General features: G+C 39.4%; 1 protein-coding gene across 1 annotated transcript in view; it reads left to right on the forward strand.

Annotated features, from left to right (window-relative positions):
- FN1 (fibronectin 1) overlaps positions 1 to 14183 on the forward strand; it is a 75259-nt gene that overhangs the window by 35699 nt on the left and 25377 nt on the right. The window contains exons 21-28 of the mRNA XM_011932358.1: positions 923 to 1017; positions 2430 to 2598; positions 3054 to 3140; positions 5567 to 5758; positions 7121 to 7393; positions 8501 to 8683; positions 12019 to 12108; positions 13374 to 13643. Coding sequence (XP_011787748.1) covers positions 923 to 1017; positions 2430 to 2598; positions 3054 to 3140; positions 5567 to 5758; positions 7121 to 7393; positions 8501 to 8683; positions 12019 to 12108; positions 13374 to 13643 — 1359 coding nt within the window. The remainder of the gene's footprint in view (positions 1 to 922; positions 1018 to 2429; positions 2599 to 3053; positions 3141 to 5566; positions 5759 to 7120; positions 7394 to 8500; positions 8684 to 12018; positions 12109 to 13373; positions 13644 to 14183) is intronic.

Raw genomic sequence — 14183 nt, forward strand, 5'->3', positions numbered from 1 at the left:
ACTTTTATACATAGCATGTTTTATTGCAACCAAAAATAGTTGACCATTATTGTGGAATAATTCAGCATAAAGCTTTTTTTTTTCTTTTTTTGAGATGGAGTCTCATTCTGTCGCCCAGGCTGGAGTGCAATGGCATGATCTCAGCTTACTGCAACCTCTACCTCCAGGGTTCAAGCGATTCTTGTGTCTCAGCCTCCCAAGAAGCTGGGACTACAGGCACGAGCCACCATGACCGGCTAATTTTTCATATTTTTAGTAGAGACAGGGTTTCACCATGTTGGTGAGGCTGGTCTCAAACTCCTGACCTCAAATGATCCACCCACCTTAGCCTCCCAGAGTGCTGAGATTACAGGCATGAGCCACCAATCCCCGCCCAGCATAAAACTGTTTTTAGATCACCATCTATAATTTACCATTGTTCTTAAATTAATGATTAAGAAACAATACGATAATCAGTTTGTGGTGGCCAGTTGTACATTTTATAAGGGATTTTACGCTGACGATATAGGGAAATTTATTGTCATAAAACTCAAATCCCAACAATGATGGAAAGACATGAATTAGATTATATAATTTCATTGAAAAGACTGCCTTAGCGAATATGTAACCCCTTGTTACTCAGGTATAATTCACGGGCCAACAGAATCGGTATTATCTGTGTTTGTCAGAAATGCAAACTCCCTAGTTCTTTGTTAGACCTCCAGAAACAGAATCTGCATTTTAGCCAGACCCCAGATGACGTGTGTGGCACATTAAAGATTAAGAAGCCTGATCCTCTCCCAATTCTCACCCAGTGAAAAAATATGTTACATTCTCTATCCACTGCTTGGTTAAACTGAGGTTCTCCGTAAAAATACTTGTTATCTCTATTCTGTGAAATCATCTGTGATTCTGAGTTTTGAAAATTGATTCTCTCTCGCAGTGCAGCCTGGGAGCTCCATTCCACCTTACAACACCGAGGTGACTGAGACCACCATTGTGATCACATGGACACCTGCTCCAAGAATCGGTTTTAAGGTAAACTGCCCATGTTCCTAATCTCTGTGATACAGCCCTGAGGTGTCCTTGTGTTTCCCATGTAGTGGAAACAGGGTGCTCAGGAGTCAGGAGACCTGGGTTTTGTCACCTGGTTCTGTTCATACATCTTTGACTACATGGTCAGGGCCTAACAATCCTTCCCTGCCTACCTCACTAAATTGTTCGAAGAGTGGATGGAGGCTATGAAAGTGCTTTGCAAAGGATAAAACATTAGCATGAAGCTGCTGCTTGTTGTTATCTTATTTTCTCTATCCTTTCCCGCAGGGAACTACATTTCAAAAAAACGTAGGAAAACTTTATTTGATGTATTGTTCTAAATGGGTGTGAACAAGTTCACAAAAGCCAATTTAGGGAGACCAATTAAACTCAGAGTCACTTAAAAATCGCATTTTCATCCAATCAGTTTCATCTCCAACTGTTCAAAGCGCTGCGGGTAAATCTCTTAATAGAAGTTAAGATTAAGGTTTCCCTGTGGATATCTGGATTCATCTTCTTTAAAGTAATGATATTAGGGAAGTGATGAATACAAATGAATGCGTTTAAAAGAATTCCATTCTTTGGCATTTAGTGTGAAGAGAGAAATATTTGTTATCGCTGGAAATCATGACTCAATCCCCTTGATTGTTTAAAAAAATACACCAAAGATAAAGTATATAAATGGCCATACTTATGATTATGCTACTCAAATATAGAGGAACTTTTTGAAGATTGCCAGCATACCTTTTAAATTCCCTTAATAATGTCATGCTGACGTTCAGAAGCCTGATGGTGTGTGAAGGATCTCTTTAGAGTTGGACACTATTTGATAGCACGGTGTTACCTGAGTTTTTGAAAAAGGATCTTAAAAGGATTTTAAATTATGGGCATAGTTATTCTAATTCTTCTCTTGTAATGTATCTTCCTGCAGTTGAAGCTATGACTATAGCTCTTTGAAAGGTGTGCTTTTGCAATACAGTTGCTACAGGGGCTAGTGCCTTTACATGGCAAATGAAAGGTGAATTGAATGTGAATAACTCGTTAAAGGGAGAGCTCAAACATTCCTTCTAGCACACACACAGAAAAATAGAAACAAACTACCATGTGGCCCGCAGTCCTTGCATACGTCTGGTGTGTAACAAGAGATTCTTTATCAAGCAAAACAGTATGTAATGACATTTTTCTGGAACTTTCCATTACAAGCCACCTTAATGCAGTTTGGAAGATACCTCCCCCACCTTGGGGGAGTTTCCAGCTAAAGTATATAAAAGAGTCCCCAAATCATTTCCTAATAAAAGTACCTTGTGCAGTTTCTGAAGAGTCTACATTATTTAAAGCATAATCACAACCTCAAAGCAGTAACAGGCCTCTGGAAATATTCATCCTTGGTGTTTATTTTGCTTTCCTTCCTCTAGCTGGGTGTACGACCAAGCCAGGGAGGAGAGGCACCACGAGAAGTGACTTCAGACTCAGGAAGCATCGTTGTGTCTGGCTTGACTCCAGGAGTGGAATATGTCTACACTATCCAAGTCCTGAGAGACGGACAGGAAAGAGATGCGCCAATTGTAAACAAAGTGGTGACACGTAAGAGGAACTCTTTTTCCCTTTTCTATTAGTTTTTAAAACTGTTCCACTTTTTGAAAAAAGCTAGTGTCAATATCACTTTTTACTTATGAGAATGGCACAGGGGAGATATCTTATCCTTACTTAAATTATTAATGCTATTCCTGAATTTGGAGTAGCAGGTTCAATTCAAGCTTTATATTTTATGGCATCAGAAATGTTCTTTCCATGTCAAGAATATTTATGAAAAGGCAAGATGAAAATAATTTCAATAGTATTGCAAAATCATTAATCATAAAAAAAGTCTTTGTCAGAGAATTGCTGCTGTCCATCGTGTTTTCATAACGTAACCTATATTTATATGGGGGAGAGGGAGGCAAGAAGCGTGGAAGAGAGGGAGGTAGGGAAGGAGGAAAGATTACACAGGTCAAGAGCTTTGTGTCAGCTTTAACCTGTAAAATTTTCTTTCTGCATAGCATTGTCTCCACCAACAAACTTGCATCTGGAGACAAACCCTGACACTGGAGTGCTCACAGTCTCCTGGGAGAGGAGTACCACCCCAGGTAAGTCTGGGATGGAGCACAGGGCAAGTATACACCATACCTTCCCAAGACAAAGATTTTAGAAACTGTTTCTTTCAGAGAAAGAAAGGATTCAAATTACAAATGCTCAGCTCTCCACAGAAACTATAGCAGTACATGACATACGTCATGGGGCAGCCTGCAGGATGCTTTAATCCACGTTGACTTCAATCACAGGAAACAGAACAATCTTACGCTAGTCTAGGGGGACAAGGCAGGTCCTCACACAGCTGTAGGGCTGAAGAAAAGCACTGTGGAAGGTGCCTTTTGCTGAGTGCATAAAAAATTGCCAAACAAATGGCTGAAGTCATATTACGTAATTTCCCTTTTGTGAGTTGTTAAAGAGCCTAAGTTTATTATTCCCTGAAGTTTTATGAATGTTTTGTCATGAGTTGCACCACAAATATTTAAGGGTGATGAAAGGCAGAAATACCTTTGTTTTACAGAATAAGAAAACTGAGACTTAGAAAAAATTGGCCTACTCATAGTCACACATTTTAAATGTTACAAAACTGGGATTGTAACTTAAGTTTGTAGACTCCTTCTCACACCCAACATCACATATTTGGAATGTAATTTTTTAAAATTATATTCTATGCAAACTGAAAAATTTGATTAAGGGGTCTCTTGACCATTTTTAAAGCTTTAAATGAAGCATTTGTCTAAATTCCTTGTTCACATATATTTGAAAATTATTTATAAAATGCTAAAATGTATGAAGATAGCTGTAATAATAGTCAAATAGCACGATGTACTATGGCAGTAACAGGAAATTTTAGATATTCATTACTTTTGCCAAAACCACATGGAAGTCTCACAAAACTTATGGAGAAAAATCTTAAACAAAAATAGAAGTTCCAATTAATGTTGATTGCATTCTTACCTCCTATATTTGTTCATTTAAGGGATATGTTTAGTTTATTCCTTAGTTGTTTCTAATTTTACTGTTAAATTATTGTGAAATTTTTGTTAAAAAAAAAAAAGTACTATATAGTTTTTATCTTTGCCAGGGAACAGCGCTAAGGCTATCATCTCTAAGTCTGATTAATGTATGCAACCACACAGAAAAAAACTAGCTCAGAATATCTCTTTTAATCTCCCTCTGAAGTAGAATGATTTTGGTAAAGTTTTCATTATCTGCGGAAAGATTGTTTGAGCCAAAGCTATACAATTTCCAGCTGAGTTGCTCCGAATCTGAAACTTTCAGTCGGCAAGCTTCATGCTTGTTAGCAGCAGGATCATTCATACCTTGTCTCAGTGACCCAGCCCACACATTTGGAGGATCACTAGCAAGTGTAATGATCTCAATATTTACTTCTCATTCAGTTGGGTTTCCTTGTATTTGCCACATTAGTGTTTACCCTGTTCCTAATGGCAAATGAAATTCTGCCATCTCCTTGCCTTTTATAAAGTTTAATACACTTTCTCATTTTACTTTTAATCTGGCCCTACAGCTCTCTAGTCCTCACTGTTTTTATTTGAATGTCTCTCATCCCCCTCAACTCTTTTACTGCCCAATTTCTATGATTCCTGAAGACTTCAACAATCAATACTCTCTTTTTTTGTTTTCGTTTTTGTTTTTGAGAAAGAGTCTCGTTCTGTCACCCAGGCTTGGAGTGCAGTGGCACCATCTCGACTCACTGCAACCTCCGCCTTCTGGGCTCAAGTGATTCTCGTGACTCAGCCTTCCGAGTAGGTGGGACCACAGACATGCCCCACCATGTCCAGCTAATTTTTGTATTTTTAGTAGAGATGGGGTTTTACCATGTTGGCCAGGCTGGTGTCGAACTCCCAACCTCAGGTGATCTGCCTGTCTCAACCTCCCAATCAATACTCTTTATAGAATAAGTATCACCACTTTTGTTTTTCACCTTTTCTCCTTTCTTGGTTCTCTTCCTATAAATCCCATAGTTTCAGACCTTTTAAATTAGGAGAGCTCTCTGGGGAATGTGCTTAAGGTTGAGAGCGATTCCATACTAGGCAGGTAGAAAGGAATATTCCTCAGCTGTCTTCAAATGATTCATTAAGGAAAAGCAGGGTACAGTGGTAGGACCATGGGATTTGGAAATGAAAGCTTTTGGGAATCACTCCCCTGGTTCAAGATTTCCTTTAAAGTGAGGATCTTGGCGGAGGTTGAAGTGAGCCAAGATCGTGCTGCTGCACTCCAGCCTGGGTGATAGAGGGAGACTGTGTCTCAAAAAATAAAAACAAAAAACAAAATAAAGTGAGGATCTTAGTACTGCCTGAAAGGATTGTTGCAAGCATTGAAAGACACTGACAGTGGAGTCCTCATCAAATGCCAAGTCCTTCTGCATTCCGCTCTGTGAGTCCGTCATTGGAGTCTAGTTAAATACGCTCTGGCTCACAGATGCTCTGTGCAATAACTTCCTCTTTTCTTTTTCCTCCAGACATTACTGGTTATAGAATTACCACAACCCCTACAAACGGCCAGCAGGGATATTCCTTGGAGGAAGTGGTCCATGCTGATCAGAGCTCCTGCACTTTTGATAACCTGAGTCCCGGTCTGGAGTACAATGTCAGTGTTTACACTGTCAAGGATGACAAGGAAAGTGTCCCTATCTCTGATACCATCATCCCAGGTAACAGAAAAATAAGCTGCTATCCCGAGAGTGGCACTTCCAATAAGAGTGGGGATTAGCACCTTAATCCTTAGACGGTTCAGGGTGTCAAATATAGTTGGATTTAATTCCGATCTCCCAGCTGCATTCTCCAAAACCAAGAAGTCAAAGCAGTGATTTGGACAAATGCTTGCTGTTAACACCGCTTTACTGTCTGTGCTTCACTGGGATGCTGTGTGTTGCAGCGAGTATGTAATGGAGTGGCAGCCACGGCTTTAACTCTGTAATGTCCGCTCACATGGAAGTATGACTAAAACACTGTCACGTGTCTGTACTCAGTAATGACAGGCTCAAAGTAATATGGTAAATGCATCCCATCAGTACATTTCTGCCTGATTTTACAGTCCATATCAATTTCCAACAGCTGCCTATAAAATAGTTTTGTCCTCGTATGTGAGCACTGAAACAGCATTTGGTTGACACGCCCAGTTTTTCATCTTGCAGTTTCAAATCCTTCTTTTTAAAAATTGGATTAAAAAAAAAAGTAAAAGCCACACCTTCAGGGTGTTCTTTGTTGTGGCTTGAAAGACAACACTGTAAAGGCCTGTCTAAGGATAGGCTTGTTTGTCCATTGGGTTATAACAGAATGAAAGCACTGGGCAGTTGTGTCCCCCTTTGGACTCTTCAGAAGAATGCTTTTACTAACGCTAATTACATACATTGATTATGAATGAACTAAAATAGTGGCGATAGCCTTGACCTTAGGCCTCTTTCCTAAGCCTCAATGTGCTTTTGAATGGCACATTTCACACCATACATTCATAATGCATTAGCGTTATGGCCATGATATTGTCATGAGTTTTGTATGGGAGAAAAAATATCAATTTATCACCTAATTATTATTATTTTTTAACCTTCTTCATGCAAGCTTATTTTCTACTAAAACAGTTTTGGAATTATTAAATAATACTGATACTTACTTCATATACTTATTTCAGATACTTATTAAACATTGCTGATGCTTACTTCAGATATTATGCCTAGGCTCTAAGAATGGTTTTGACATCCTTAACAGGCATATGATTTTTAGGAATCTGAACAGTTCAAATTGTACCCTTTAAGGACATTTTCAAAATGCAAACAAAACAAAACAAAAAATCCCTAAAAGAATATTGTAACCTCTTTTATTCTTCCAGGGAAGCAAACTGCTCATGATGCTTAGGAAGTCTTTTCTGAGAATTTAAAACAGATTGCATATTACCATCATTGCTTTAACATTCCATCAATTTTACTACTGGTAACCTGATATACACTGCTTTATTTTTTCCTCTTTTTTTGCCTCTATTTTCCTTTTGCCCCCTCCTTTACTTTGTAACTCAATAGAGGTGCCCCAACTCACTGACCTAAGCTTTGTTGATATAACCGATTCAAGCATCGGCCTGAGGTGGACCCCGCTAAACTCTTCCACCATTATTGGGTACCGCATCACAGTAGTTGCGGCAGGAGAAGGTATCCCTATTTTTGAAGATTTTGTGGACTCCTCAGTAGGATACTACACAGTCACAGGGCTGGAGCCGGGCATTGACTATGATATCAGCGTTATCACTCTCATTAATGGCGGCGAGAGTGCCCCTACTACACTGACACAACAAACGGGTGAATTTTGAAAACTTCTGTGTTTGAGACATAGATGGTGTTGCATGCTGCCACCAGTTACTCTGGTTAAATATGGATGTTTCAAGGGGGAAGTCAGCAGTTGGCCAAAGATTAAGACAGAGTGGACTGGGGGGATAAGGAATCAAATGCATCTGCTAAACTGATTGGAGAAAAACATATGCAAGTATTCTTCAGTACACTCTCATTTAAACCACAAGCAGATATAAAGCTAGAAAAATTCAGATGTCTGTTCTGTTAAATATAAAATAGTAAATGTTCATTCAATTTGGAGATCTAGAATTTTTCTTCTTAAATACCAAACACGAATACCAAATTGTATAAGCACCAATTAATTATAAGAAATATATCTCCAAAATGTACCGTCATACTCTTCCGTCTACCCTTTGATAAACTCTACCATGTTCCTTCTTTGTAGCTAAAAAAATCCATCAAAATTTAGGGTAGAGTGTTTTGAGGTAGGAGAAAAGTAAACTTGGGAGCATTCTAGGTTTTGTTGCTATCACTAGGTAAAGAAATACCTCTTTAACCACAGTCTGGGGACATGCATGCAACATTTTAAAGGTTCTCTGCTGTGCATGGGAAAAGAAACATGCTGAGAACCAATTTGCATGAACACTTTTCACTTGTAAGTAGAATTCACTGAATGGAATTGTAGCTCTAGACATCTCACATGGGGGGAAGTTTAGGACCCTCCTGTCTTTTTGTCTGTGTGCATGTATTTCTTTGTAAAGTACCGCTATGTTTCTCTTTGCTGTGTGGCAACTTAAGCCTCTTCAGCCTGGGATAAAATAATCTGCAGTGGTATTAATAATGTACGTAAAGTCAACATATTTGAAAGTAGATTAAAATTATTTTTTTAAATATATCGATGATGGCAAAAAGGTTAAAGGGGGCCTAACAGTACTGTGTGTAGTGTTTTATTTTTAACAGTAGTACACTATGACTTAAAATAGATTTAGATTAGACTGTTTGCATGATATGATTGTTTCCTTTATGCATGAAATATTGGTTTTACCTTTCCAGCTACTTCGTTAGCTTTAATTTTAAAATTACATTAACTGAGTCTTCCTTCTTGTTCGAAACCAGCTGTCCCTCCTCCCACTGACCTGCGATTCACCAACATTGGTCCAGACACCATGCGTGTCACCTGGGCTCCACCCCCATCCATTGATTTGACCAACTTCCTGGTGCGTTACTCACCTGTGAAAAATGAGGAAGACGTTGCAGAGTTGTCAATTTCTCCTTCAGACAATGCAGTGGTCTTAACAAGTAAGCAGTCAAATGTATCTGTTCCATAAATATTAACCCAGCCGTAAATATTAACCCAGAGCATAGCAAATGAATTCTGAGTTCTCAAGTAGGAGCAGCTAAAAGCAAGAGAGCTGCAACCAAGCTACAAACTAAACTCCAAATTCGATGTACAGCTCCATAAATTTTGAAAGCTGTAATGTTTGTTGCTATCTTAATATACTTTTGGTATCTACAGCTTTTAAAAAATCATAGTGGAAAAACACCAGCAGAAAAGTTCCATGACTTTAAACAAACTCCGCTTCCAAATAAGCATATAAAAATAAGTGAATATCAAGAGAAATTACATGACTAAATCTAAATCTTTAGAGAAAAAAATGAGAACTGAAAATAGTGTCACTATGCGTGCTTTATTCTCATTTTTATAAAATAAAGTGTCAGCAGTTGATTGATTTAGGATTTGAATACTTAGAAAAGTGACTGATTGCTTGGGCTAGATTAGGATGTTGTTTTGAAGAGAGTCAGAAGTTTAATTTGTACTTCAAAAAGAATCTGTTAGAAGGATTTCTCAGAAGGCTGAGAGCTCAGAAAAAAAAAAAAAAAACTAACATTAAATAGACAACAACAATTTATGGAAATTGTCTCTTTCTAGTCCCAACCATTACAGAATAGACATCTTTTGTTAAGGAATCAAACAGTAGGCTGCAAGATGGTGCTGTGTTTTACATAAACAGTGCTTTTTATTATTTTCACTGTAATAGTTAAATATATAACAACAGCAAAAGATTCTACATAAGGGAAAAATAGCTTACATTTAGGTACATTAACAAATATTAGTCTGAAAACATCTTCTACCTTTCAAACATAATTTAGACAATGAAACACAAAGAAGAGCAGCTCAGCGTGACCATAATCTTGGTTTTTTACTTTGTGGCTGAGGGCAAGAATATCTTTATTTGGCATATCCACCACCCCAGGGCTATTGCTTCTGTTCTAGAGCACCCTGGAATCACTAATTACAGCATCACCCAGTATACAAGCCCCTGCATCACAATGTCTGCCCCTTAGCCATAGACCTGTCACATGTTAATCATGTGTTCTAAGACCTTATTATAATCCTAATGCTACAAATGACCTCAAGGTAGCCTCTCTCCCTCCTAGCAAAATCATTATTATCCTCTTTTAAGGATGAAGCAAGCCAGGTGCAGTGGCTCTTGCCTGTATAATCCCAGCACTTTGGGAGGCTGAGGTGGGCCAATTGCTTGAACCCAGGAGTTCGAGACCAGCCTGGGCAACACAGTGAGACCAAGTCTCTAAAATAAATACAAAAATTAGCCGGGCATGGTGGTGCACACCTGTGGTCTCAGCTATGTAGGAGGTTGAGGTAGAAAGGTCACCTCAGCCTGGGGAGGTTGAGGCTGCAGCAAGCTGTGATCGTGCCACTGCACTCCAACCTGGGTGACAGAGTGAGACCCTGTCTCAAAAAAATAAGCAAACAAACATGAAGCAGTTGAGGTCCCCAATGGTTAGGTAAATTGCCACTGGCCAGCTACTAAGGTGGAAATGGAATCCAAGCATCTGGTCCTCCAGTCTGGCACTTTTCCAAACTTTGCAGGAGGCTTTACAGAAAAAGCCCTCCGCTGAAGGGCAAATGGTGTGCAGGGGAATGAGGGTTTAGTGAGTAGGAGTTCCAGGTTTAGACACCTCACTCTCTGTATCTTTTACATGTACAAATATTTACCATATGTTACAATTCCTCTAGTATTCAGTACAGTAACATGCTGCACAGGCTAGTAGCCTAGGAGCAGTAGGCTAGACCATATAGCTTATAGCTTAGGTGTGTCGTAGGCTCTACCATCTAGACCATATAGCTTATAGCTTAGGTGTGTCGTAGGCTCTACCATCTAGGTGTTTTTTGTTTTTTGTTCTTGAGACGGAGTCTCCCTCTGTTGCCCAGGATGGAGTACAGTGGCATGATCTGGGCTCACTGCAACCTCCAACTCCCAGGCTCAAGCGATTTTCCTCAGCCTCCCGAGTAACTGGGATTTCAGGCATGAGCCACCAGATCCAGCCAATTTTTTTGTATTTTTGGTAGAGGTAGGGTTTCACCACATTGGCCAGGCTGGTTTTGAACTCCTGATCTCAAGTGATCCACCCTCCTTGGCCTCCCAAAGTGCCAGGATTACAAGCCCATCTAGGTTTGTATAAGTACACTCTATGATGCTTACACAATAAAATCACCAAATCACATACTTATCAAAATGTATCTCCATCATTAAGCTATGCATGATTGTGTATCAAAATGGAAGAAGAGGCTGGGCACAGTGGCTCACGCCTATAATCCCAGCATCTTGAGAGGCCAAGGCGGGCGGATCACGAGGTCAAGATTTCTAGTCCAAGCCTCGCCAACACAGTGAAGCCCTGTCTCTATTACAAATACAAAACTTAGCCAGGCATGGTGGCAGGCACCTGTAATCCCAGCTACTCCGGAGTCTGAGGCAGGAGAATCACTTGAACCCAGGAGGCAGAGGTTTCAGTAAGCCAAGATCACACCACTGCACTCCAGCCTGGGCAACACAGTGAAAGTCTGTCTCCAAAAAAAAAAAAAAAGGAAGAAGAGACTCAGGGATGTATATTTAATTTTTTAAAAACTCTTCTGCTCTCATTTTAATATGGCAGAACCAATTGCTTTCTCTTGAAGTGTGGCTTTTTTCCAGTAAAGGTTAATTGGTAAGACCACCAGTGCTGGCCTGGGTCAATCCCTGTATGATCCTGGGCAAGTAAATTAAAGAAGATAACTTCTCTGTGCCTCAGTATTTTTTGTTGTTATTGTTTTTTGGTTGTTTGGCATTTACAAAATGGAGATAATTGTAGTAAATCAAATTTTTAGAGGTGATATGTTTGCCCATTTCTTGAATGCGGTGATGGTCTCCCAAGTCACACATATGTAAAAACCCATCAAATCACTTTAAATATATGCAGTACATTGTATGGCAAGCAAATTGCTTTTAAAAGTAGCAAACTACCTCTCAGGGTTGTTGTGAGGCATCAATGGCAATCCATAGCACCACAGCCAGGATTATCATGTGCCCTCCAGAGGCATACTCTCAGATGGATGCGAGAAATATCCACCTGTTGCAGCAACTTCATCCCACTTGAAATCCAGCTGAGTCATCTAATTACAGACCTTCACCAGGTCTGTTCACTGAACACTTTGCCTTAGTGTTCACTTAAGTGTAAGTAGGGCTTTAGGACTGGACATTTGGATATTTCATCAGTTGAAATAGTCCCGGGCGTGCTTTGGTTTCTCATGCTTTCGAGCACAGTTTTAAAATAAGCCCCACTTGCCCCTTCAGATCTCCTGCCTGGTACAGAATATGTAGTGAGTGTCTCCAGTGTCTACGAACAACACGAGAGCACACCTCTTAGAGGAAGACAGAAAACAGGTGAGTGGTGTTGGCAGTATGACTATCCAGTCATACTGGATAAAGTCAAAAGTATGACTTTTGCCTACCAATTCTGCATAACAAATGAAATACATCTCCATTTCTTGTGGTCGTGGTGTGTGTACTTTTGTCATCACAGTATGATTTTATCACTGGTCTGAAAAACTAAGATACCCTACTCAACAATCACCTAGACTTTCAGTCACTAACAAATTAATCAAGAAATTTGTTGTCTGTCCTTTTAAAAAACACTTCCTAAGAAGATCTTTGTTATTTAGATTTAGTGGACATTCCTTTTCATTAGGTGGCTCTGTCTAATGGCTGACCCAACACTCATTGTCATCTATTTTTCTTCCTTTACTAACCCAGCAAGTTTACTTTTTTTTTACTTAATAAAATATGAATTTACTAGAAGGAAGTTGAACTGAACCTCATAAATATTATGTACTTAAATATGAATGCTGCTTTTAATGTTTTCTTTAAAAAGGTACAGTTTAGTATATTCATTAATTTATTTATAGTCTACTTGCTTCCAAAAAGGACTTACGATATCTTAGTTTGGTTTCTTGTTGAATAGAACTAGTAAATGCTGTAACTAAAACAGAAATTTGCTGGAAGTCCCAGAGACTAAGTGGTTTAAATTTGCAACAAACTCTGAATTTTTGTGCATTTTTCAAAAATGCATTTTTCAAAAACGTCAATTCCTGAGGAATTATCAGCATTGTAATTTGTCTGGGATAATGTCTTTAGTTTCAGAAAGTTTTGTGTTTGGCATCATTACCACTCTGTTGACATATAAATTCCCTCTTGAGCTTAGGAGGCTTCTCTGAGAGTCAAACATTTACCTTGAGAGTGGGCAGATCTTGCTTTACTTGGAAGGGATACACTTACAGCATAGAAACATAGAATACTTAAATACTGAAGAATTTGAAAATATCAATTCTCAGAAGATCTTGAACACTTATCTCTAAATGTAACACAGAAACCTACTGTAATAACCCCTAAAAATTGCTTGAATTACTTAGCAAAAGAAAAAAATGAGTGCTTGAGCTGGCTGTTTTGAAGTGAGTCAATTTAAGATTTTAAAATTCATATGTAGCTTAGAATCAGTACATCTTACTCTGAGGTTTATGGAAAATCATGGTATTGATGAGACAGGAATGAAATGTTGGACGTACGTTAATTTCCCCTACACCTTCTTCACTTCCTAAACTGGTGGTATCTTTTCTTCTTTTATCTCTTCCTCCCCTGGGTGGGAAAAACAGGTCTTGATTCCCCAACTGGCATTGACTTTTCTGATATTACCGCCAACTCTTTTACTGTGCACTGGATTGCTCCTCGAGCCACCATCACTGGCTACAGGATCCGCCATCACCCCGAGCACTATAGCGGGAGACCTCGAGAAGATCGGGTGCCCCCCTCTCGGAATTCCATCACCCTCACCAACCTCACTCCAGGCACAGAATATGTGGTCAGCATTGTTGCTCTTAATGGCAGAGAGGAAAGTCCCTTATTGATTGGCCAACAATCAACAGGTAACTTGTTTTCTGGTCTGCAAAGAAACTCAGAAGACTTTCCTACCCAGTTGGTAGATTCTGTAAAGTAGCTTGCTGTTGTCTGTCATCAGCTCTTAAAAAAAAAAAAATAGATCACTATCATGGGACATGGAGAGGGAAGTGAGAGAATGTGTGGAGAAACACCTCCCTTAGAATATGGTAAAGAAGTCCAGGCATGGTAGCAGTAAAGAAGATCATTTTTTTCCTCTCAAGAAATTTCTCACCTGATTTGAGCATTTATGCATTTCTAATAACACAAGTTTTATTGAAAATGTAGAAAATTGGCCAGATGTGGTGGCTCACGCCTGTAATCTCAGCACTTTGGGAGGCCGAGGTGGGCAGATCACTTGAGGTCAGAAGTTCAAGACCAGCCTGGCCAACACAGTGAAACCCCATCTGTACTAAATATACAAAAATTAGCAAGGTGTGGTGGCATATACCTGTAATTCCCACTACTCGGGAGGCTGAGGCAGGAGAATCTTTGAACCCGGGAGGCGAAGGTTGCAGTGAGCTGAGATC

This window comes from Colobus angolensis, unplaced genomic scaffold (assembly GCF_000951035.1).
Source record: "Colobus angolensis palliatus isolate OR3802 unplaced genomic scaffold, Cang.pa_1.0 Scaffold95, whole genome shotgun sequence".
Taxonomy (NCBI): Eukaryota; Metazoa; Chordata; class Mammalia; order Primates; family Cercopithecidae; genus Colobus; species Colobus angolensis.